This window comes from Pelobates fuscus, chromosome 2 (genome assembly GCF_036172605.1).
Source record: "Pelobates fuscus isolate aPelFus1 chromosome 2, aPelFus1.pri, whole genome shotgun sequence".
Classification (NCBI taxonomy): domain Eukaryota; kingdom Metazoa; phylum Chordata; class Amphibia; order Anura; family Pelobatidae; genus Pelobates; species Pelobates fuscus.
Window position 1 is genome coordinate 84,506,888 of NC_086318.1, and position 27,690 is coordinate 84,534,577.

Sequence of the window (27,690 nt, forward strand, 5' to 3'; positions counted from 1 at the left end):
GATAGGGTTATATCTTAAAAGATTTTACAAAAGCTGAAATTCCTGCAGCCTTTGCAAGTTCTCATCGCAGAGGTATATCATTGAAAATCCTTCAAAGTTCTACCTCCGTATGCACTCTCGCACGGCACAGCTTTCTGAAATCAATCATTATTTAATGTTAAATGTGCCGATTTCTCATATAATGTGTGCTGTGTGTGTTGTACATGTATGGTTTTATGTACGCATCTGTGAATGTGTGTGTCTGTGTGTAACTGTATGTGTGAGTGTGTCTTTATGTATAAATCGGTGAGTGCGTGAAGATGGGTTTCTTGTAGGTGTTAAGGAGTGTTGCCTCGGAGGGATCAGTGGTAGGGCCTTGGGAAACAGGCTCAAGTCCTGGGTATATTTTGACCCTAGCAATACCCCTGGTGATAGTTCTTCTGTAAAACACCCTTTTTGTGATCCTTTGAGAGTTGGGTTTTGTAAATACATGTGCTGAACCTTTTTTTCTTGTTCATATCAAGTAATTTAGGAGAGAAGAGAGACGTTCCATTCAATATATGTACATACTGTGCATATTATGGAAATATACATTCACTAACCCTAAATTAAAAAATATCCTCTCACCTGTTTTGGGTCACACTGGGTAACGTGATTATTAGATCAGCATGACATCATGGTACAAGTGGCCAAGGAATACCAACCTTTTTGCTCCGTCTATCAGGGGCCACAGTGCGAGTTGGGCACCATACAGTAGGTCTATAGTTTAGCTTCAGCAATCCAAAACAAGAATAAATAAACATGGCGTTAATATTTATGTATTAAAAATCAAAGTTATACAAAAATACAATTCCTCTCTATTTCCTCTTGCACTTTCTGAAACAACTCCAGTAAACAATGGCAGGATTCAGGCACCCCCAATAGCATGTTTCAGGATTACAGTCCTCCAATGACTGGATTCAGACACCCCCAATAGCATGTTTCAGGATTACAGTCCTTCGATGACTGGATTCAGGCACCCCAAATAGCATGTTTCAGGATTACAGTCCTCCGATGACTGGATTCAGGCACCCCAATCGCATGTTTCAGGATTACAGTCCTCCGATGACTGGATTCAGGCACCCCAATCGCATGTTTCAGGATTAAAGTCCTCCAATGACTGGATTCAGGCACCCCCAATAGCATGTTTCAGGATTACAGTCCTCCGATGACTGGATTCAGGCACCCCCAATCGCATGTTTCAGGATTACAGTCCTCCGATGACTGGATTCAGGCACGCCCAATAGCATGTTTCAGGATTACAGTCCTCCGATGACTGGATTCAGGCACGCCCAATAGCATGTTTCAGGATTACAGTCCTCCGATGACTGGATTCAGGCACGCCCAATAGCATGTTTCAGGATTACAGTCCTCCGATGACTGGATTCAGGCACCCCCAATAGCATGTTTCAGGATTACAGTCCTCCGATGACTGGATTCAGGCACCCCCAATAGCATGTTTCAGGATTACAGTCCTCCGATGACTGGATTCAGGCACCCCCAATCGCATGTTTCAGGATTAAAGTCCTCCAATGACTGGATTCAGACACCCCCAATAGCATATTTCAGGATTACAGTCCTCTGATGACTGGATTCAGGCACCCCCAATCGCATGTTTCAGGATTACAGTCCTCCGATGACTGGATTCAGGCACCCCCAATAGCATGTTTCAGGATTACAGTCCTCCGATGACTGGATTCAGGCACCCCAATCGCATGTTTCAGGATTACAGTCCTCCGATGACTGGATTCAGAACTCAGATTAAGGAACAGCGGACACACAAAAATACATTTTTAAATTCTATAAGGCTACTTAGTCACATAAGGAACCCAAAAGGGATCTGGTCTGGATTCCAAAGTTACATAGTAAAGACAAAAAGGAATTGGGGGCACATCCAGAAAATGCATTTCGCAGGAATTGTGCTGCCGTAGTGACCAAAATGTACACATAATACAGTTTACATTTTATAAAGCTACTTAAAATCACCTATCTCAGCAAGCAAATATGGGGATTCAGGTCTACCATATGACCATATTGGGTTAAGCCCACCAAGATTTCACAGTACCCAATATATGTAATATATAAGTAAAAACAAATAAACAAACTATGGATAAAATAAGTCCTCACTTAATGCGTTTCGCCAAAGGCTTTCTCAAAAGTGGACCATTTTTGCGAATGCCTTTGGCGAAACGCGTTAAGTGAGGACATATTTTATCCACAGTTTGTTTATTTGTGTTTACTTATATAGCTGCTGTTTCCAGCTTTTTTTTATTTAATAAAACTACTATTTTATACATCATCACCTGTGGAGTACATCCTTCATACAGCCCTCATCATCCTTCCGGTTCCAGCATATATCCATAAGTGGGGATTGCTCTGTGTGATGTAAGTAGGATATTTTCCTCCATCAATACCAATTGTTTGTATATACTATAACTATACTATTGGATTTTCTATTTTGTCTTTTTTCACATATACCTACTCAATCCAGAAAACAAGCTCCAAAGACCCTCCCCTTGTATCCATAGACGGGGATTATTCCATCCAGGCATTTATAATAGAGCTGAGACAGCTCTAAAAAGTGTGAGTTTGTACTTTTGCCCATTTGTACTCCCTTCACAAACATCTACTGTACTGCACCATAATCTGTTTCTTGCTTTGTACTTATAGATTCATATACTAAGAATATCATCTTTATCGTATGTATATATAATCTGAAAGGACCACTATAGTGCCAGGAAAACAAACTTGTTTTCCTGGCACTATAGTGTTAGCAGGTCCCCCCCCCACCGTCATGGCCCCCCTCCCGCCAGGCCATTACACTTACCTTTCTCCAGCGCCGGGCTCCCTCGGCCTGGGGACTCTCTTCCATCTCCCGCCGAATGCGCATGCGCGGCAAGAGCCGCATGCGCATTCAGTCAATCCATAGAAAATCATAGTGAGAAGCGCGGAAGCGCCTCTATCGGCTGTCAATGAGACAGCCACTAGAGGCTGGATTAACCCTGATGTAAACATAGCAGGTTCTCTGAAACTGCTATGTTTACAGCAGGCTGGGTTAACCCTAGATGGACCTGACACCCAGACCACTTAATTGTGCTGAAGTGGTCTGGGTGCCTATAGTGGTCCTTTAAGCGCTGATCACCTCCTGTCTGTTATCTTTACCCCAATGTCAAGAATCTGACACCCCTAGTCACAGAATTTAGGATTTTAGCATTCGAATGACAGGATTAAAAAATCCAGCATCCCAGTGAAGGTATTCAGAATTCGAACATGCCAATTATACTTGGAAGGGAACACAAAGACATGGCTAAGATATGGGGGATAAAACCGAAAAATATTACCTGCGCTCTATCCCACATTCCTAGGCACAGGTAAATAACAGATGTTTTTAATAACACTCAAACGGCCATTACATGGTACTAAAACCTGTGTTATTTAACTGTGCATAGGGATTTGGGATAGAGTGTATGTATCTTGTTTTGCATTGGTTCTATGTATTTGGGCTGATTTACACTATAGCCATTGCACTTGCTCAAGAGTAGTGGGAGTTAGAATAAAGCGTTAAATTGTGTGTGTAAGATATGGGGAATGTTTAAAAAAAAGTCCAGGATCTAAATAAGGGAAACCTACAGAAACAGTATGTTAGAACCACTTGTATAGATTATGGAAAAGTATTAAGTGCCTGGAATTATCTTGTATTTACTAATAAATCAGAGGAATCCTAGCAAGGACATACTCCCCCAAGAGGAATCCAATCACATTACAGGAACATAAGCAAAACAGGGAAGAAAGACAGGACCAGAATATGCAAATTTAAAGTACAAAATGGCAGATATCGACTTTGACTTCCCTTTCTTTGGGGCAGCCCTCCTTTTGTCAGCTTTCACTCGTTATCCTGTGCAAGAAGAAATCTTGTGTAACAGAGTGAAAAGCGATAAAAAAAAAGAAATAAGACACTTTCTCAATGTTATTTAATTATGTGCGTATGGGTTAAGGGGCGTAAATGATTGAAAACCTTATTAACGACAGATATATTTTAATAACGGCAAATAAAATGTTATTGCATTTTCTTTGTTACTGTTTACCAATTCCCAGAAGGTAGTTGGACAGAATAACTTGTTGAATCCATTTTCTGTTAGAAGTGTAATAAACAGATTTGTTTTTTTTTTTTTTTTTAATTCAGATTTGCTTGTTTGCATTTTCACTGAATGCATGATGCATATGTTGCATTATGCATGTGTGTTGCAATGTTGCAATATGCATCTGTGATTACCTGCATTTACATTGACTTTACATATCGCAATATATTCTTTCTGCATTGGCAGTGTTTCTCCGAATACCACGGCTGCTATCTGCTCTTTCTACCATCCATTTTTTTTTTTGCTGTCATTCTTAGAATTTAATGATTAGACGCTTTAAATAGATGTAGACACATAAAAATATACATCAAACCGTTGGTGAGCCTTTGTAAATGTGTCAAACAAAATCCCCTTTTCCTTTTGTCCTTATAAGACGGCGTGTATCCTAGATACCACAGTCTGCAAACACCTGATTGGCTGATGAAAAAGCCAATATCTCAGCAACTACTGCTGTTACAGAATGCAAGGCTTTTCTCGTAAGGGGAATTAAATGCCTCCATCATCCTGCTAAGGCTATAAAGCATCTATGGATTGCTGATTCCTTGCTGCATAGCTCTTAAGGGATATAAATCTCTGGTGTTATCTGCTGATCCTAGGAATAAAAGGTAATGGTCGGGGCACATGTGCAGTGCCTCGGTGAAGACTATGCAAAGCAGATAGCTTTCTCTTTCTGACAGCTGCAGGACAACTCTATTGTGTGCAGATTGTGCAGCTAAAGAGATCATTCAGCGTTTTCTCACGGAGAGCTGCTTGCTCAGGCCAAGACATGGCTAAGGGATCGGATCGAGCCAAGCAAAAATTGAGCACGCTTCATACTATCCTCCGATGCAACATGAATCCCGAGACCCAACGTGTGGTTGTCTTTGTCATTTTGCTGTTTCTCATCTTTATCAACGTTGTACTGATGTTCCTCCTGGCATTTTCCTGATCCTAAGGCGCCTTGGAATGTGTGTCCGGAACTGGGCTCCGAAAAAGCAGGACAGGCTGTGCCATCGTTCAGTTCGAGGTTTTGCCTCTGGCCACCTTGTGACAATGTGTCTGGCCCCAAAATATTGCAGCCTCCACTTGTGCCTTGCAGACTTGCCATTCCAAACACGGACAGACTTTATTACATAACAACTGTGGATCTCCTCGTCTCCTGCACAACCTTATTTTCTTACATTTATGTTGTGTTTTTTAAGATTACTATTATTATTAAAAAAAAAAAAATGTGACGAGGAATTGGAAAAACACAACTGAAGATCCTTGGAAACACTGTCTTATAATTGTTTTGCCTCGGAATTTAGAACCATTGCTGTGAACATTGTGGCTGTGGGTTGTGGAATCTCAGTCACATTCAGTCTTCAGGTATTCTGTGTGTATGAAGAACAGTGATCCATTCTCTCACCAAGAGCTGAATTACTCACCCCATGGCTTTAATTTTAATCTCTGTGTCTTTGTTTATGTATCGTAATCTCATACATAAAATGCTATCGTTACTGTGAAAGCACCTTTTTCCAAATTTTCATTTTTCATTTTTTTATTTATTTATTTTTCACATTCTTAAAATTCACAGTTTTTGTGGTTATTACGTGCCTCATAGCCAATGCATTTGACATCCCATCCATTATTGTTGTTTCCAGATGTGTTGCTGTGGCCCATAGCTGTTGTACAAAATGCACATCTGCATGGATTTTGTTTGGTGCAGTAAAATGCAGCTTGGTAGAACCTTGTCGAGGCTTCCTGAAGCTATCGCTGATCTCGTGATCACTGGGCAGTTATCCCATACAACGTTAGTATTCAGAGACAAAATAAAAAATCCCAATGGTAAATTACAAGCAAAAGAGAAAAAGCCTAATGTCCGCGGGGAAAAAAATGCAATTGTTGCCAGGCTTATTTATTACACATGAGATGAGGCCCAGCTGTCTGCTTTAAGGATGATAAATTAATATAGTCCATGGGGATTCATAACGCATATATCAGCGTAGTTGTCCCTCAGTTAATGCTTGGATGGGCATTTTATCCTGTAGCTATTACGTTGCATGTATTATCAATTAATTTTTTTATTCTCTGGCAGTTGGAATTTTAGGAACGACTGCATGGCCCTTTTTTGGTAATGATGCACCCCAGCAAACACAAAGCCTGATATTTCTTATTTGATACCTTATGCAGTATGAACTGATCAAAGAGAAATGTGTATATTATTAACCGTTTGAGTCCCTTGTGGAGTGAACAAAGAATTGCAGTCCAAAGCAATGCAGTGCTCCTCCAGCTGCCTTTCGAAGAGTTAAACATTTGTGATGCAAATTCTTCCAAAGCAACAGATTTAACCCCGTAAGTGCCATTGAGGAGAGCAGTACATTGCATTGCGAGGCTTTGTACACAGCCTTTGGGTACTCAAAAGGTGAGCACCAGAACTGCCTTGACACATATGTAATGTGCACAAGTGGGGAGAGTTTCACAGATAAATTACCCAGAGCAAAAAAATGATTTAAAAAAATATATAACGCTCAAAAGTATTGGTTACATGTTTAGCAGAGACCTGTTTATATCCGGGAATTTATATTTATTAGCGCTTTAATAAAAAAATTAAATAAAAAAACTCTTATTTGCACAATATTTAAAGAGACAACTGAGTTTTAACCCTTTGAGTTCTCAGAATATAATTTATTTATTTTTTTAAACAAACAAAAAAAGCCCTATTGAGTGCTAAAATAAAGACCCTAATGCCAAGCCAAGTTAAGCCCCTGGTGTTTAAATCAGCTGATTCCTGTATCAATGATACTTTTACGCCAACACTTAAAAACACACTACTAATCCAGAGAAATACAACAAATACCTTTGGCACTTAATAGATCCGCATTAATATTTCATGATACAGTGAAAATCTTCCCTTATAGCGAGATCATTTCCTGGTTGGATGCCAGACAACGGTCAGTGTGGAGATCACATGTGTATCTGTTTTATATGGACCAGTCACTGCTTATGTTCTAAACATGATTTATTTGTGCCAAAAACAAAATCTATCACTTTGTTAATCATTGTGTTTTGTTTGTGTTTTATTTACGCCTTGGTTTGTTTGCTTAAATTCTCAGTATGCACTTTCCAGAAATAAATCTTTTTGTATACACTAAAATCATGTTTTATTAAGGTGTACAAACTGTTCTGACGATGGATAAAAAAAAAAGAAAAGAATCCAATAACGAACTTCTAACCTGTCTCGTGGGCACAGGTCCTAATCTGATATAATTATTGGTGATGCAATGCTGTTAGAGTGATCATTAGATGAGGAAATGTATTCTAAAATTGGAACTGTCTGCAATTCAAAGTGAATTAAAAAACGATTCACCAATTTTGTCCTGAAATTCACTTTGAATTCCTAATAGTTTGCCCTTGCTTGACTAGCAAATACAATTCTCATTGAACTTCTGATAGTTCTGTGTAGATCCACACAAATTGCAGTCTCCCTTGCTACAGTTACTTTAAATGGACACTCCAGACTCCTGAAACACTTCAGTTTGCTGAAGTGCTTTATGTATGAAGAGTGTTTCCTCTTTTTAAAAATTTTACATGAAGTGCAGATTTCAATAGAAATTAACACGTCTATTAATTAACCTGGGTACACCCCCTGGCTTTCAAGCAGATAACAGGTCCTTTTGTTTCCTGGTTTGGTTTGCTCGGTGGAGCTAAACCCAAGAGGCAGCCATTGCCCAGAGCACCTACTTTGCACAGATTTCTCATTGAGCTGCATTGGGAATTCTGTTATTGAATAGCGACAGAAAGTCTGGGTGGAATTTCTCTAGCAAAAAGAAAAAATTAATGATTTAGGATTTTGAGGTATAAAATATTATTTCTTCAGGATACACATTAAATAAATAAAATAAATGAGCAGCCTGGTGAGTGGTGCCGGTTACTATGTGGCTGGGGTGCTGGGCTCAGGCCTATAACGGAGGCCTATAACTCTGAAGTAAGGCAGGCACCACTTCAAACACTGGGTGTCTGTCTTACATTAGTGTGCAGGGGAGAGCTGGAGAACCATGTCCGTGTCTGCCATTAGTGTGCAGGGGAGAGCTGGAGAACCATGTCCGTGTCTGCCATTAGTGTGCAGGAGAGAGCTGGAGAACCATGTCCGTGTCTGCCATTAGTGTGCAGGGGAGAGCTGGAGAACCATGTCCGTGTCTGCCATTAGTGTGCAGGGGAGAGCTGGCGAACCATGTCCGTGTCTGCCATTAGTGTGCAGGGGAGAGCTGGAGAACCATGTCCGTGTTTGCCATTAGTGTGCAGGGAAGAGCTGGAGAACCATGTCCGTGTCTGTCTGAATTACAAACCCCCCCCTTTGGGTGAAAGGAGCTGTGGAGCTGGGAGAGAAGTAGCTGGAGCTGTGTTGGAGTTCTGGGAGTAGAAGGAGCTGGAGGGAATGAGCTGGAGCTGTGCTGGGTTCCTGGGGGGAAGATGCTGGGGAGCTTGGAGCAGACATAAACTTTTAGGCATATAAATGCATCAGGATAAGTTGAGTTCTAAAGCCACCCCCTGGTGCAAACCACCAATCAGAGCCCAGGATGCAGGCTAGTAGTCTGGCCTATCTTGTAAGGGCTATTTTTGTCCTGCCTATTTGGTGCCTTAATGAGCTCCATTAGCAAATAATAGTGGCTGTGACGGTGAAGTAGAACACTTCCCATAGAGTGTAATCAGATTTTTTGGGATGTTGCCCAACAATCTGATATGGCTTCTTTTTTTTTTTTTTGCTGTACCAAGCAACCGCAGAGGGGAATAACAAGGGGTACTGCAGTACTAATATTTAAAGGGACAGAACTAATTTTTTATCACACAGACACTTATTCAAGGTGTACATTTACACAAAACAATGAAGAATCCAACAGAAAAAAAGAATTATGAAGTTTATTTATTTTATTTTATTTTGAAAAAATTATTTTTTTTGTTATTACAAGAAATACTGATGAGAAGCTGCCCCTATTGACGAACCTCCGCTGATACCGCCAATGAAACAATGCATAATTAAATTAATACATGTTAACAGTAGGGGAATATCTACTAAACAGAAATATATATATATATTTTTTTTTTAATCGAGCAGTGCAATGTCTTTTAGCTACAAATGGAGAATCAGGCCACTAGACCTTTATTTAATAATATTTATTCTTCTTCTTCAAGTTGACTCTTTATGTGGAGAAGTCCTGTCTTTTTTTTCTTGATTCTTTATTTATTTTTATTTTATTGATTCTTGAGCAGTATACAATAACCTTGGATAGAGCAAGTGCATATCAACATTTGGTGACATTATGATCCATATTAGCTACAGAGGGTTAAGTAATAACAGTGCAGTTACACAGGATACAGGAAAAATAAAAATCTGTTTGTAGAGTAAAGGGAAAAAAAAAACACAAAATGTATTGAAGTAAATACATTCTAGTCCGTGATATTGCATTTGAACTTGTATGCTTTTGTTGCAAGGCTATGCCACTAGACCCTTCTGCTGAATACATGGTGGTTGTCTTAGTGTGTCATATTTAGGTTATCCACTCCTCAAGTAATTTTTGTTGCATTCTGGGCACATGCCCATCCGGACTTTAGGAGAGTGAGACAGAAGAAAAAGAGAGGAACAGATGATAGAATGAGAAATAATGAAGAAGAAGAGAAAATCATAAGAAAGAAAGGGGTTCGCCGCGAAAAAGAGGTAAGGGATAGCACCCAGGCATCCCCCACCCGGTTACAGTCGGACCTATTTAGCAAGGTCTAGTCTAAGTTGACACGTTGAGGAAGACTCCCATACCTTGGTGAATGTTTTTAAGCGTCCCTCTTACTTGGGCAGTCAACTTTAAAGTCATGTACTTATATATAGTGCATACAGCACTATAGGGTATATTGTCACATTTTAATTCAGAGGATTGCAATGTTTTGTGTTGTGTTCTTCTGCTCCGTATTGTATGGTTATATAATATTATATAAGGCAGAAATTATAAATAGTAATGGGTAATACATATAAATGGTGATGCATATAAACAGTCACGATTTTTCACCTCATATATTTGTAACGTTTTTAATTTTTTAAATGACATGAAATAATCAATTTCATGCAAGATTTGTAAAGTAGCTCTTGACGTGTAAAATCCTGGATACTGAAATTAGCTGGGTGCCCAAATCCACCTACCAGGGGGTTCCAATGCTGTGTAAATCTTTTAGTCTTTCAATGTTCCTAGATTTTACAGTGTGAAATAGCCGAACCACCAAAGCAAAACAATACTAATCATTTCTTATCTGAAAAAGCTCTTACTAATGAATACATGTATGTAAAATATCACATTCCTCGATTTAGCTTTACACTTTCTGGATACGTGTATGCAGGAAAGAGATGAGTCATTCTGGGAGCCGTTTATGCAAAGAAGCATATTCTAAAACATTCTTGGGCAAAATCCTAGACATAAGGATGTGAAAAGCTCAAAGTCCATTTACTTCCTACCTCCTGCTGATGAATGTTCAAGAGCCCAAATTTTCCATGTATGGCTTTGGATATAATAAAATTATTTTGCATATACTGGAAGTTCGTATTTTTGCAGTAAATATTGTTGAAGATGCCCCATTAATTCAATGTTATTAACTAACCTGGAAATGAACAAACTATTCAGCTGGAAGCTGGTTGATCAATATACTCACATTATACTGACATGCAGAGTGCCTGCCAGTTGGACATGGTTCAAACCTGCTTCGATTGGATGACTCTATATTAAAAGCTAGCAAACATATATTATGACATTTAGAACTTGCTCTACCTCTGCTTGAGAGACTGAACAACCCCAAACATGTATTTTTACCTACCATCTTTCTTTTTTTTTTTTTTTTTTGTAACTCAGCACAGTATGCTGCAGTCGATACACACAAGGTATACATTATTTGTGTGCTGTCAGTGTGTTTTGGGTTTTTTTTTTACGATTTTTTTTACAGACAAACTTGCAAATACATAGAGCATGGATTAGAATAGGCAAAAAAAACAGTAGTAAAAATGAAAGATGACATATTGGGGAGTTTCGGCACAGCCAAGGAAGGTAGCTGTATTTTTTATAAACTCCTGAGCACAAGCTCTTATCTGTAGCTATCCAACTCTTTCCTGGACACAAAGTATCATAAGTCGAATATTTATTACCCTTCTCAGCTTCCCTGCTGCAATTATCGTCCTACTCTAGAAATCTGGAGTGGAAGACTATGGGTTCTTCCATCAGCTTCCAATGAGAATGCAGCTGGTGTAACCATCTCACATACTGTATTATGCAATGTCTGTGTGGATACTAGGCTATCATTGATGACCCTACCGTGCCAGCATTGAGTGAGCAGGAAACTGAGAGAAGGACAGTGCAGAGGGACAGTTTTGGCTGTGGTTGACACTTGCCATCATACATATTTATGACAGGTACTTTTTCCCGCATCCAACATATACAAACAAACTCGTTTTCCTGGCACTATAGTGCCCTGAGGGTGTCCCCACCCTCATGGCCCCCCTCCCGCCGTGCTGAAGTTGGAGGAAGGGGTTAAAAACTTACCTTTCTCCAGCGCCGGGCTCCCTAGGGCGCTGGGGACTCTAATCCTCCTTTGGACGTCATCGGCTGAATGTGCATGCGCGACAAGAGCCACACGTGCAGTCAGTGAGTCCATGGGAAAGCATTCTCAATTAACTGCTATGCTTACAGCAGGCAGGGTTAACCCTAGAGGAAACTGGCACCCAGACCACTTCATTGAGCTGAAGTGGTCTGGTGCCTGTAGTGGTCCTTTAACCTAAATTCTGGGAGATCCAGGTGGCCGGCGAGGCCACTCATTACAACATTTTAGCTCTTTGTGTTCTATATGGTATGTAAAAAATCAAATGCCTCATTCTTACCACATGATAAATATGCTGCATGAAGATGGGGGACTCATGCTCCTCTACAAGGCTTGCCTTCTACCAGGTTCTTTCAAATTACACACTGGTTTACTGATATCATGGACCCCTGGCACAGTGGATGATTGCTTACCTAGAGCAGAGCTGAAATAGTATTACATTTTAATGTGGACTGAGATTGAAAGTTTGTGTTACATGCTGATGGTGTTATCCCTCTCATTGGCTGTGGACATATATGTCATGTACTATGTTCCATTGATTTCCAGCACCTGAACTGGAGACAAACTTCTGATTTATGTTTAAGGGAAGCCCTCTGCCTCTCTTCTCTCTTTTTTCCTTAAGGAGGGGTACAGGAGATAATGGCTTGAGCACAGAGCGGACCCATCCATGACTGAAAAGACAGCAAAATAAAGCCAGAGAATTTGTAATCTCGACTTCCTATAACAATTCTATTTTACAAGGTCTCCCGCTGAGTAAATAATTCAATAAAAAGCCAAACCAGCCATATGGGGGAAATAAGCCAGCACAGTTAAAATTAAAACAAATATATATATATAGTTACCTTAATCTAAGGATTGCTTGGGGAAGTGCACCTCGATCTTTTCACAAAATAGACACAATATTTAGTGGGTAAGACCCATCCACTGTCACAGATAGCCGCAGTATCCACACTACCAGTGAATGTGTATAGTGGCAAGAAAAAGTGAACCCTTTAGAAATGACTTCATTTCTGTATGAATATATCATAAAGTCCGGCTGAATGTTTATGTAAGTTACAGTAATCAGCAAACACAATCTGTTTTTACTAATAACACGCAAATTATTGTATAGTTCTTACAATATTCAAATATTCACAATATAGGTTAGAAAAAGTATGTAAAAAACATAGGCTGAGTTCAACAAAAGTTAATTAGAGTTTGAAACTGGAAACCTGGTGTCCAAGTAATGAAGTAAGTTTGGTGGTGTGGGTTAGAGCTACTTTGACTTATAAAAAGCATTCAAATGTGTTGAATTTGGTATTTACAAAAAGTGTCTTTTGATGTGAACCATGCCTCACAAAAAAGGGCTCTCAGAAGACCTGTTATCAAGTAATGAGCTGCATAAAGCTAGAAATGGTTGCAACGTTATTTTAGAGCCTAAATATTAATCTGTCCACTGTTATACAACCTGTCTGTAAATGGAGACATTTTAGTACTATTGCTACTATCCCTAGAAGTGGCTGTCCAGCCAAGATGACTGAAATGGCACATCTCACTTGAAGAAATCATTGAAACCAACTAACTTCTCTGTTCATGAGTCTACTATAAGGAAAACATTGATCAGGCATGATGTTCCTAGCAGGACACCCCAAAGAAAGTCCCCCCTGTAACGGAGCTCCCTGTACTCCGACTAGGTACCTCCACCAAAGGACCACTTCCTAGCTGGAACAGGGAACAAACCGCACCACATCTGCCCACAGTCGCCGTGGCTTGACTGGGGCCCTGAAGGCGCTCCCTCCTTGAGCCGAATGGGGAATTCGCTCTAGACACCCCCAGGCACTGGACGACACTCAGTCCTGGGAGCTCTAGTCCTTACAAGGACTTTCTACGTTGAATCCTCCACACTGGAACAGTGATTAAAGAATAGCCCTTTTCCCTCCAAGAAATCAGACGAGTACCAGCTGAAATAATTTAATGGCAGCCACAACTGGCCTTATATGCATGTCCCCATGCAAGGGGCATCCCCCTGGACCTGAGAGTAAACCTCAGTAGAAACAAATACACAATTACATTGGCTCTCAGGCCCAGGACACTCCCATACAAAATCAGATAATCCCTCCTCTGTGCCTGGGAGATAATTGGATCAGAAACTGTACTAATCTAATCCAATTATCTCCAAGCACAGAAAAAATATTTTTTTCCCAAACACCCCAAAAGTACCCTAAAAATACATAAAAAAACCACAAAAGTTACATCCCATGATAGCCCTGATCTGGGTGACCAACATATCCAAAAAATAACCCAGATCAGTTCAGGAATTTCCTGGAAGTCATTTATTTGACCGACCGCACGCATGGTCCTATGCCCAAAACCGTTCCAGAGAATAGGTCTAGTTTGGTAGTTTAAAAACTAACAAACTACCAAACATAGTCAATAGTCTCACCCTGGAGCTTGTTCCCCTTGTTTGTGGGAATGTTTCCACCAAACAGTGTCTTTCTAAGTGTTGCCAAACCGAACGCAGGCAATCCTGAAAGTCCAGCGGTGTTCGGGAGTTTCTGTGTCCGTTTTCAGTTCCATGAGATTCATGCCAAGAATATTGCTGCATGCTTTCATGCGAACAAGATGGCCACCACCTTGTGGTCTTCCATAGGAATTGCGGCCACCCAGACGAACACTTAGAACACTGAGGTGTTACAAAGTAGCAATTAGGCTTAACAAGCTCCAGGGTGGTCTCCGGTTCGTGCGGCTGTTCGGTTCCTGAACCATATAATCTAAATACACGAACGGAGACTTTTATATCACATTTTACAAGAGCCACAGTCTGTGGGCAGGAGGCAGGCAAGCCGGCTCCCCCACTCCCTGGCATGCAATTACACCCTCCACCCCCAAGGCAATGGTGGAACTAAAGTAGAAAGAGCCCTGGTGCAAGAATTTGTTTGGGCCCCCCCAATCTCAAGGGTGGCCAAAAGGTAGATCCCTATCTGTTGTGCAACTTCAATAATGCTTTGACAGCTGGGGCTCTACCATTTTCCCATGCTTGCATGATTGTATGTAGCACTGAGCCGTGTACACACATGCATACTGACACACACACACACACACACACACAGATACATACACTAATAGACATACTGACACACACACAGACAAACATACTGACACACACAGGCACATATAATGATAGACGTACTGACACACACACACACACACACACAGACACATACATTGCCAGGCATACTGACACACAGACAGACATACTGATGTACACAGACACATACACTGACAGACATACTGACACACACAGGCACATATACTGACAGACATACTGACACACACAGACACATACACTGAAAGGCATAGTGACACACATAGATACATAAACTGATAGACAAACTGACACAGATACATACACTGACAAACATACTGACACACACAGACAGACATACTGACACATACACTGTTAAGAATACAGAGACACACAGATACATACACTGACAGACATACTCACACACAAGGACAGATAAACTGACACACACACACAGACATACTGAAACATACACTGACAGGCATACTGACACACAGATGCATACACTGACAGGTATAGTGACACACACAGATATGCTGAGACATACTGACACACATGTACAATTTTCATTTTTAAACCCACCCTCCAGTTTCCTACCTTTTGCTGAAGGGTGGCTTCCTTGGGGTTCAGTTTGGTGTCAGTGTGGTGCCTTCCTCCTCACTGTCTGCTCCTCTCTCCTGCGCAGTTTATCTCTCTGTGGGAGGAAGTTACTCACGGCAGTCACTTCCTCCCAGCTGACTGCTGAAAAGCATGGGGCCTGGTCGCGCTGTTAAAGCCCACCATGTGGCTCTAGGTGCATGGGCCACCCGGTGGGCCTCCTTAGTGTACAGGCTGACGCTGCACCGACGGACCCATGGGGGGGATAAATAGATAAGGCAGCAGGCCCACGGGCAGCTGCTTTGGGCCCCCCAGTAGTAACTGGGCCTGGGGCAGCTCCCCCTTTGCCCCCCCCCCCCCCCCGATCAGCCAGATGGTCTCCCACTGTCATTACATATATCTTTCTAGTACTGCATAACTTTGTAAGTGCTGATTACCTAAATCTGTCCCCAGAGGCGGTTCTTTATATATTTCACTATATTTTGTACTTTTTTTATGGTTTTATTTGATCTTGTTCTTTTTGCATGATTATAGTTTGTGTGTCTTACTGACAGCTAGAGTAGAACATGAAGGTTAACTAGAGAAGAGCTAAAAGTTATAATCATGTCATGCTGAACTTATAAAAATCGGTGTATTTACATATAAGACAGAATCTGGGACTATATAACTTGTCTCCCCTGTGTAGGACGGGTAGGTTTCCATAGAGCTGTGGGTGGTGGTGTTAATATGCATATTGCCAGAATATACCAGGAGTTTCTCTTTTATGACTTTATCATAAACAACAACATAAAAATCTGCCCAATTTATTATTTTTATGATAACCTGCCATGTAATAAGCAATCATTTCTGGGCCGGGTTTGGACACTGTAAAGCAATAGAGATGACCTACATTGTATGATAAGAACAGTGCCATTTCATAACAGCAACCATTTTCTGGACGTGGTTCAGTTCCAATGAATACTGATATCCAGAGGACGGAACAACAGAGCTATTGAACTGAAAAAATTTGTATTATTTAAAAACATCACACTCTACAATTACATAATAAGCGACTGATGTGCGCCAAATGGGCCTCATTTAATATTGCTGTTCTCCATCTATTTACTGTGATAGTCAAACAGCTAGCAAATATATAGATCAAAGAAATACAAGCCATCTACCAAGATCCCATTAAGGATAATACTGTGCTATATTAATTGGAACCCATTCCAGATAGTCTAGAAAATGTTTTAGCAGAGTTGAGTGTTCTTTTTACAGATAAATTTGGGGTTTCCTCTGTAATGGAATACTTGAGCAGATTTTTTTATTTTATATAAAACTTGTTTGGGACTCGTCAAGTAAGCATAGGCCTGCGATTTTAGATTTCTAAAAAAATTAGGAACTGGATTAGTGTGCTAATGGACTTTCCTTCTCTGCTATGTATCAATCTAGTTATGTGTGATCTTCTTTAGCTTTCTTTATACTTTTTACACACGTATAGATAATGTATTAAAACTGGAAAATGTTTATAACTTTTGTCAAACAAATATCGGGATTCAGCTACACCATATGGGCGTATAGTGTTAAACCCACCAGTATGTCACAGTTAACTTTTATCCAGTCCCAGCAGCTGTCTCCAACGGAGGCTGTGGGATTTAGTCCCTGTCCATGGAGGGTCCTGCGGTCTCGTGGGATCCTCTATGGACCTCAGTGTTGTACATGCGCTCAAATACAGCACTGGACATGGCTCATGGCAACTAAAGCGATATGAGCGGAAAAGGACAGCAGGATAAAGATGGCAGCGGCCAAGAGGGACAGCCTGAGGTAAATAAAACTTACCTTCCTGGACTCCGTGGCCACCGGACTCACATTGGATCTGTCAGTTTGCAAAATATGCAAAGACTGCCGGAAGTGATAGCTCCAATAAAAGATCCAACAGGGCCTTCCCTTCATTCTTCACATAGGGATGGTGAATGGGGCCAACCAAACCTATGGTTCCTGGGAACTTGTCTAATCCATGGGCCATAGGCAGCCTCTTAGGGTCACCTTATGGTTACCTCTGCTCTGGGCCAAACCCTTTGACAATTTTGAGTAGAGTAATCTAGTGCTCTTTTCCATATCTCCCAACATTTTAAATTTAGAGCCTGGAACTCTTACATTTTATGGGTGTGAGTGGGGGTGTGGCCAGAGTCAGGGCTGCTAATACTTACTAATAACAATGTATGCAACTAAACTGTAACTTAGATCAAGAACATTGTGACTTATTTACACAGACTGATTTCTAAACACATTTATTGTAGTTTAACCCCTTAATGACACAACTTCTGGAATAAAAGGGAATCATGACGGAATATATCCGTCGTCTGTCCTTAAGGGGTTAAAAACACCATTACTGTGAATAGTATTACTGTTTTTGCAGTTATAAGTTCAGATAAACCAAGAATGCTGAGCTTCCACAAAAGAGGGGCATTAGGACAAAATAATATGCCCACAATATGGTCTATCCCCCAAAATAGAGACACTTGGAAGGTATGCTCTAGAGTATTACAAGAGTGTGTTGGGCAGTGATCGCTGTGTATGATGATATATTTGTATGTGTATAAACATATCCTCATTCATCTCTCCGCAGTGACAATATTCCCTGCCTTCCACACCCATTTACTCCAGGCAGTCTACCTGTCGTTTATAATTAGGCCCTTTTGTGACATGGAACACAACAGTGCCTGGTTGTAATGATACAGATCATACGAAATGATACATATATATACGAAAACTCCTTTTTCACATTAATTCTTAATTTTTTGTTGGAACATTCATATAATCTCCGAGAAGCAGTGAAAGGTCTTCTGTTACCATGGGGAATAAGATGCGATATAAGTCCTAACAAGGCAGCGTGAGGGCCAGGAATGAAAAATGAAAAATGTGAAGGACAGTCACAAAGCAGACAATCTTACAGCACTTTCATTCAGGGACTGTATTCAATACAGGCTAGTATTAGCTGTCTGGTGTCGTGTTTGGGCTTAGAACAAAATACTTATGCCATTGAAATAAATACTGTTTTAACATACACTTATATCTTATTCTCATGCCTGGTCATCATCTCACCAATTTATCCTCTGGCCTTATTGCCATCTTGCATGATCTTTAACAAGTGGACTTACTGCAAAATAGGTCCAGTGGCAAATATGGCACTGAGTCCCTGTAAGTCATTTTATTTTCAACTAAGAGGCTTGTGGTAGCCATGATTTCAGGCCAGTAACTTGCCTGGGTGTGTTAGCCACACGTGTCTATTCCTTGGTCCATACACCTGCTGTTCCGCTGTTTAATCAGTGCATGTCTGTATCATAATCCAAAAATATCCGACTTCTTATATTAAGGAAATATTTAATTGCTGCATTCTTCTTCAGCATTCACTCAGATATATCCTGTTTCATGCCGTATTTATCTTGTTTTATTAGCATTATAATAATTTGAATAAAACTATACTGTCCTTACTCCCTATAAGTGAATGATTTTTGCATTAATAATGATAATTATGCAATAATTATAATATGTCTTATAATTTCATTTAAGTGTCTGAGTCTGTAATAAGCACACAGGGCTTCTTAAATGTACACTATAGTCACCAGAAAAACTACAGTTTATTGAATTTATTCTGGTGAGTAGAATCATTTCCTCCAGGCTTTTTGCAGTAAACACTGTATTTTCAGACAAAAGGCAGTGTTTACATTACAACCTAGTGATAACTCCACTGGCCACCCCGTATATGGCTACTAGAGGTGCTTCTTGGGGCAGTGCTGCACAGTGTGCAGTACTGCCATTCAGTGTCTCCATCCTCTGCATGCAGACACTGAGCTTTCCACTACGAGGAAGTGGTGATTGGCCAGGGCTCTGTTTGACTTGTTCTGGCTCTGCCCCTGGTCTGCCTCCTTAAAGGACCACTCTAGTGCCAGGAAAGCATACTCGTTTTCCTGGCACTAGAGTGCCCTGAGGGTGCCCCCACCCTCAGGGACCCACTCCCGCCCGGCTCTGGAAAGGGGAAAGGGGTAAAAACTTACCTTTTTCCAGCGCTGGGCGGGGAGCTCTCCTCCTCCTCTCCGCCTCCGTTCCTCCCTGTCGGCTGAATGCGCACGCGCGGCAAGAGCTGCGCGCGCATTCAGCCTGTCACATAGGAAAGCATTCATAATGCTTTCCTATGGACGCTTGCGTGCTCTCACTGTGATTTTCACAGTGAGAATCACGCAAGCGCCTCTAGCGGCTGTCAATGAGACAGCCACTAGAGGATTAGGGGGAAGGCTTAACTAATTGATAAACATAGCAGTTTCTCTGAAACTGCTATGTTTATAAAACAATTAGTTAACCCTAGCTGGACCTGGCACCCAGACCACTTCATTAAGCTGAAGTGGTCTGGGTGCCTAGAGTGGTCCTTTAACAAGCTGAGCCAATCCAATGCTTTCCTGTGTGAAAGCATTGTGATTGCCTCAGAATAACACTTTTGGTGTCTTTAGGGTGGAAGGGGGAGCCAGGGGGGCTCGATGGTGGTTTTAACACGATAGGGTCAGGAATACATATTTGTGTTCCTGACCCTATAGTGTTCCTTTAATCAAGATGACAATGAGGGCTGATGAGTGAGTAGCATTGCTCAGAAATATACCATTTTGTTCCAAATTGAACTACCAGTAACAGGTACGAAATAAAGGAACATGCCTAACTGACGTTTTTTTCTTTCTTAAAATAATTTTTTAAATAATTCTTATGTGGAACTGTCCTAGTAAGTTTAATGCTTGTATTTTGTGACTGTGTTACTTTTTATACTTCCATTTTTGTCTACACTTTTACGTGATATATATCATGTACTATGATCCATTCTTTAATTTTGCTTTTGTTTGTAATTTATTTTGAACACAAAACATTTGTAAGATCTCTGGAAGACCCTGAAATCGTACTTCTGCTATTCAGTAGCTTTTTTTTTTAGGCCCTGCAGAGGTTGTTGGACAACATAATTCAAGAAATACTTATGGGAAATGTCATCTAAATGCCACTAAAGCAGCATGGACAAAATTGGTCCTCCTGCTGTACGTGATCTCCACTTTTGCCATATGATATATTTGCAAATTTTTTGTTTTACTATTACTTTCTCATTTATTTGACTTTGTATGATTATAAAAAAAAAGTCAATGCCATATTTGATCAGAAAAAAATAATAGCAGTCAATTTCCATATTCAAAGGTCATATGCTCTTTGTAGGATTGCAATATAGAGACATTTTAATTTAGTGTTGTCTTTTCAGTAATAAGTGATATGCATAACCGTAATGTGAAATGAGGTAAAGCAAATTGTTGATGGTCTGGCGATTTGGATCAATATGTTTTTTGATTAAACTGTCTGCTTTGACTTCACAGCTGATAAGTGATGGAAATGTGGTGTATGCAGAAGCCCTATGGGATCATGTCACTATGGATGACCAAGAACTGGGTTTCAAGGTCGGAAGTGTCATCGAAGTGATGGACGCCACCAATAAAGAATGGTGGTGGGGGAGGATCCTTGACTGTGAGGGATGGTTTCCTGCCAGTTTTGTGAGAGTAAGTACTAAATGTATTGCATGAAATTATTCTGAAAACATTGATCGAGGCACTATATTCAATTTGTAACTAAATCCAAGAATTATAAATTATCAGAGCACTAACTCCAGCAAAGAAACCGTTCCATCGATGTTCATATTCAAGATGAAACAAGCAGAATGAAAAACAAGACACACGTCTCACTCTTAACACAATATTCTTCATATGATCACACCAAACCTTGTTAGTATTTCTCAAGTGTTACATGCTAAATTTAATAAAACAAATTCACTTTTAAAATAATTGTACTATATGAATTTGAAACGTTACTACTTGAATCTTCAGCTTCTTTGGCTTTCTAATATACAGCAAATTCACCAAGTAATAGAGTTCCACACTCAAATCCACTTCTATTATTCAATGTAGAAATAAGTTCTGAGAAATAAGTCACACATTACAAGTAAATTATTTCGAGCTAATAAAGAGGAACTTCTATCAGTTTTGTCATTGACCCCTTGGTTGGTGTGTGTGCCATTCATACACGATTGTGATCATCTAATGTACTACAGTTTGATTAGAAAATTGTTCTGGCATGAATATTCTGCTGTGGCTGGGGACACTAAGCATCAAAACAAGTTTACCTTATTGAAGTGGTTTGAGTGTATAGAAATCACTTAGTTTATGGAGCTCAAGCTACACATCCCTTGATTCATACTCATACAACCTCCCTGCACACATACTGTAAAAAAGTCTAAATTGTTTAGCATCCCTTGCACAATGTGTTTAATTTAGAATTTATTATCTCCTGCTTTAATAGTCTGCTAGAGTCTTTGACGGCCTCCCATGTGTAATTAAAGTCCAATTTACATAGCAGGAGAGAAAAACTTTTAGAGTAAACACACTGTGCTTAAAAAGAAACATGTGATTAAAAAGAAACATTTTTTTCATGCAGGCTGTGTAATTCACAGCCAGAGGAGGTGTGGCTAGGGCTGCATAAACAGGTAAAAAGTGATTTGACTTCTAAATGGCAGAGAATTGAGTAGTGAGACTGCAAGGGCATGATCTGTACACCAAAACTGCTTCATTAAGCTAAAGTTGTTTCATTGCTTAGTGTTTCCCTTTAACAAGACAACATAAATAAACCTCTCAAACTTGTTCAAATAAAACTATCTTTATCCACAGTGTTAGGTCTTACAGGGCAGCTGGTAAACACTTGTCTCACTTATCCTGTGTGACAACGCACATGGAATTTCCACCTCTAGAGAATAATACCGTTTAATGAAAGGTATAATGGGAGTTAGTCATGACCCCATTAGGTGTGGTGGTTGCAGAACCTCCTACACAGTCATTGTTGATGCTTAGTTTTGATATATTGTTGTGGTTATTATATTTACTGTCATCTTCCCCTCCCTCCATCTTAGGACAATAAAAACTAACAATAAATACAAAAATAAAAAAGGAGGATAAGCAGAAAAAGGGAGAACGCAGCACATCGGGTCATAGAGTAATAACACAATGTCCAAATATATAAGTATATAGCATGACAGCTCACACACATATTGCCAAGCAGTTTGCAAATGTTTGTGTTGTTTACGTGGTTAAATGCAGGGATTCCTAAAAACAAAATGCTGTCCCGCACCCCACCAAAACTTCACCTGTAATGAAAACTTCTCTCTCCGCCCGTAGTTAACTTCCCCCACAGTTGATATCTCTCTTCCATTGATACCGCAGATCAGTCCCCACTTCCCAAATCCAGATCATACACTTTTATTACTCTCCCCCTATCCCCTGTTTCTCTCTCATCATTTTGAACCCTTTGTGTCTCTTACAACATATCCCCATTTGTGTCTTTCTACCTTTGTATTGCATTTTGTTTCTTTATCTCTGGTGTCTCTATATTCCCTATACACTCCACATACAACTCCCTTCTGTCCTGGTAGCTGTGCAATCCCAACCCTTTCCCCCATTGATTGCCAGGAAAGAACAGGCATTTTGTTGACAATATCAGTGTAATTAAATCAAATTGTTATTCTGCCATCTAGTGACCATTTTGTGCATACCTTATATAAGATCTATGTTCTATTAATAGATACATGATATCTAAAGTGTGCTCGAGGTTTGAATTCCATGATAAGAGGTATGATGTTTTTTTTCGTGAACTCTTGTCAGTTTCTTGCCTTTAATCTCGATTGTCTAACAGTTCAAAATTGAGACATGTTAGGAAAAATCAGTTGCTTTAACAGTTGATTTTAGCCTCTGTAGTGGTTATGGTGTGAAGAGTAGCCTGGCACTATTTAGTCAGGCATTAAAAAGCTCTATTCCCATGGCACATGACTGAGATAAAATCTCAAAGTCTTCATCCTGGCAAAATCATGTTGATAATGACAATTATTAAAGTAATGCTATCAGGCACATGTATTCCTACTATTTCCACATGACCGTGTCTCTCTCTCTCTGTTATAATGGCCACTCAGATTTATTTAATCTCATCATTCATTTCTCGACAGCTTCGTGTCAACCAGGATGAACCAATGGAAGAATACATCCCAAAAGCTGGAGAGAAGGATAAGGACACCCGAAATGCTACCAGACGCCATGGCTGTGGACAAACAAACAAAGACCAAATGAGGACCAATGTTATCAATGAGATCTTAAATACAGAAAAGGATTATATCAAACATTTGAAGGATATATGTGAGGTAAAAATACTACTCCTAAACCTCATTAAATCGCTTGACATCTGTAACTTCTCTAAATAATAATGTGTTTCACAATGCACAGTAAGTAACACATGATGTTATGAGAAGCCTAATAATAGCTTAGGGAGGGCAACAGTGGCGTACTAAGGGGGGGAGCCCGGGGTGCATTTTCATGCCGCTTGCTGGAGTCTCCACATCCAGCAGCAGCATGTTCTCATGATCCGCGAGAGTGTTGCTATAGCAACCCATGGCAATGCTCTTGCGGATCGCGAGAACAGAGGACATGCTGCTGTATGTGGAGACTCCTGGGCCCCTCTTCACTGGGCCACCATACTGTGCCACCAGACCACCAGGGAATGTAGTGTGACCCCCCTCCCTGGACACAGGTAAGAGTCAGGGGGGAGGGGAGACACACACAAACAGTACACACTCATTATACACACACACACAGCATACACACTATACACACACACTATACACACACACACGCTGCATACACACTATACACACAGCATACACACTATACACACACTATACGCACACACTGCATACACTACACACACACTACACACACACACTGCATGCACTATACACACACTGCATACACTATACACACACACACAAACACACACTGCACACAATAAACACTCACACACTCTACTCTACATATTTCTATGTATCTGCATGTGTATACCTATGTTTCTGTGTATCTCTATCTGCCAGTGTGTGCATCTGTGTGTCTATGTATCTGCATGTGTGAGTGTTTTTTACATTTTAAAATTATGGTTGGAGAGGGATTGGCGGTGCCAAATATAAGATCCGCCCCGGGTGCCAAATGCTCCAGGTACGCCCCTGGAGGTCAAAGCTCATTTGTAAAGTGCTACCGATTTTGTTGGCGCTATATAAATATAATTATAATAATTGGGGCATATATCCCAAGGGCAAACCAAGCAGTTTTGGTCAATATGCTAAAAGTATTCAGTAGGCGCATTACATTGCTTTTTGGTGGGATTGCTGCACTTTTAAAAACTGATCCAAAATTGAATAGAACTTCTTTAACCCCTTAAGGACCAAACTTCTGGAAAAAGGGAATCATGACATGTCACACATGTCATGTGTCCTTAAGGGGTTAAATAGATGACAGACCTTTAAACATTGACTGGGTGCTTTAACAAGTCTACATCAAGTGCCATTACTTGTTGTGACAGTTACACATTGTTCTAAGAAAAACATACAGGGTTCTAGGGAACTTGTTGTCATTCCAAATGCTGTGGACTCCATTTCCCATGATGCTCAGCCAGCACTATGGCTGTAAGAATACAGGATATGTACTCAAAACCATCACAAAATATCTTGGTGCAAATGTGTCAACATGCCAACCAAAGTGCTAAAACGCAATCTGTATATTTTCCTGGTTATGATCACAGCCATGTTTCTTACATCTTGATATGTTTCACCAAGGGTTACATAAAGCAATGCCGCAAACGGGCCGACATGTTCACAGAGGATCAGCTGTGGACAATATTTGGGAACATTGAGGATATCTACAAATTTCAGAAAAAATTCCTGAAAACTCTAGAGAAACGAATCAACAAAGATGCCCCACATTTGAGTGAGATCGGTGCTTGTTTTTTGGAATATGTAAGTAAGCCTATATATTGTTTTTCCTTCCTGGCTGTTAACGCTTTACAATGAGTTTCTGCAACGCCCCGCCGAACAGTACATTGTCATGCAATTGCTTTGCAGATTGGTTAATTGAATATTTCATCTTTTTTGAAACCTAGAGTTTGCATTTTAGGGCAAAACTAAAGGGCTTATTTACTAAAGTGAGAATGCAAAGTGAATTTCAAATGCAAGGTCAAAATAATTGAATGTGAAAAATCCTCTAAGTCACTATATGCAACAGAGCCATCTCAGTGTAGTATTTATGTTGCCAAAACTCTGGGTGCTGCTCCCCCCCCCATTATTAGTGAAACTGTCGAGGAGCAGGCTGGTAAACGCAAGTGCTCTCCCCGGCACCCAGAGTCCTCACCCCCTCCAGTTTACTTGGTAATGCCAAATTTACACTTAATATCAATTCTATCGATGACCTGCTCCCAACGCCATTAGCCCAAAAATGACAGCATAACCACTGCACTGATCAATGCTGGTGTCTCCAATGTTACTTAGAGTGTCCTGTTACAATGTCTGCACCAGGATTTGATTAAACCATAGAAGCCAGTACCTTACAAGAAAATAGAGAGAGACTAGAATGAAATGCTGCCTGCAAACATACAGGGTTATTCACTTAAGTCCAAATGGCAAACGCTGGCCAGCTGCCACATGGTGAACTCTCGCAGTGCCGAGCTTTTTGTAACTATTTGTCCATTGGTTGATAGTGCTGCCAGCTGACAAATAATATTTAATATTATCCATCACATGCAAAAAGAAAGGAAACAATAATGTGTTCATGTGCATCTTGTTGTATGCATTCGCTCCTGAATTTTGTTAAAATCGGTGCTTTGTGAATCTTCAGAATCCTATACTTTGTACAGAGGTCAGATGCGAAAGCAGAGATTTGAATCCGCTCACCGACCGAATCCAGGCAATTGCTGCTATCTTCACCCAATTTTGTCCAGCCAGACAAAATCCGGTGTTTATTGATTAACCCTGATAGAGTACATTTTCAATTTATTAGGTTTTACCAAAAAGCTGTAAATTGCTACAATGGGCTTTGCTAACATTAGTGAGTAGCAGCTTTTTCAATACTTATTGTCTCTGACTGATGTCTAACATAGAATACAAGGAAACCTTAAAGGCTACATTCTCACATAAACAGACAAACTTTTTATTACGAAGATTGGGAAAGAGAAATGCTGTCATTGTGTATATATAGTGACAATGAAGAGAGGCAATGATGACATTGTTTTGAGTAACACTGACAAAATAAACAGAAGGTGTTTCATTAAAGGAATGGGTCAGATAGATAAAAATGAGTGTGAAACTCATGGTTGTATACGCCTAGAAGAAGGAAAAATAAATTCGGGAAATGCACAAAGATCCAGATTAGCCCTCACAGTGCTCCCAACACAAACTTCTAATGAGCAGTTCTGACTAATTACAAAAACCTAGTCTTGGGTCTCATTATCCTCGTTGGAGATCGGTGTTAATCAAGCTGTGGTTCCTAAAATAGACTGAAGTATTGTGAAGGAACAAACTGCATTAATAACAACTGAGGGGATATTTATAAACAGCTATTCTAGGGCAAAGTTCTTCAAGTGCAGCAACCAGCAGGAACATTGCTGTAGTTATTGTAACAGAATCACGGTTCTGGGTTCCACAAGCTTGTATCCATATCTGAACTTTCTACTCCCTCTGTACAAAACCAGATAGCTTAACAAATGGAAGGTGCCTCCTATTCTGAAGATTTCACAGTTTACACAGCTACCGGGACAATCGCTATCACGGCATTCTCTCACTAATATTCAGGTTTAAAGCAAAGAATATATCATTTTATGTTTTGATCTTTTAAAGGATAGCAGGTTTGATGTGTCTTTGTGCTTCCCTCCTTTAGAAAACAGACTTTCAGGTGTATTCCGAATACTGCAACAACCATCCTAACGCCTGCACAGAACTCTCCAAGCTCTCAAAGGTCAAAAAGTACGGGTATTTTTTTGAGACCTGCCGTCTCGTCCAGAAAATGATTGACATCTCCTTGGATGGATTTTTATTGACACCAGTACAGAAGATCTGCAAATATCCACTCCAACTAGCTGAACTTCTGAAATATACGAATCCCCAGCACAGGTACTACAGGCTTGAAGTTTGATACTCAGATTAATCAACTCAAAAAGTAGATTCTAGCACATGGCGGTCTGGTGACGGATTGGGGATCTACACAAAAAGTCTGGTGTATTCAGTAGGACTGACTGGGTGATTTAGTATGGCCCATAGAGAATTTAACAAAACTCCCCAGCACAAGGTAGAATCATGGCCATTTACCATTAAATACACATCATGTACCTAACTGCAGCTAAGCAACTAATATTTTCTTCTGATTTTTTCCT

At 40.2% G+C, this 27,690-nt stretch overlaps 1 protein-coding gene across 4 annotated transcripts in view; it reads left to right on the forward strand.

Moving 5' to 3' along the window:
• The window catches only part of ARHGEF4 (Rho guanine nucleotide exchange factor 4), a 176,740-nt gene that overhangs the window by 138,831 nt on the left and 10,219 nt on the right, over positions 1-27,690 (forward strand). For 3 of the 4 annotated variants that reach the window (XM_063442358.1, XM_063442359.1, XM_063442360.1), the window contains 4 exons: positions 20,787-20,966; positions 23,453-23,644; positions 25,106-25,285; positions 27,198-27,430. In XM_063442358.1, coding sequence (XP_063298428.1) covers positions 20,787-20,966; positions 23,453-23,644; positions 25,106-25,285; positions 27,198-27,430 — 785 coding nt within the window. Of the gene's footprint in view, positions 1-4,629; positions 5,505-20,786; positions 20,967-23,452; positions 23,645-25,105; positions 25,286-27,197; positions 27,431-27,690 lie in introns of those variants that run through there. The other variant, XM_063442361.1, reaches the window with a different exon arrangement.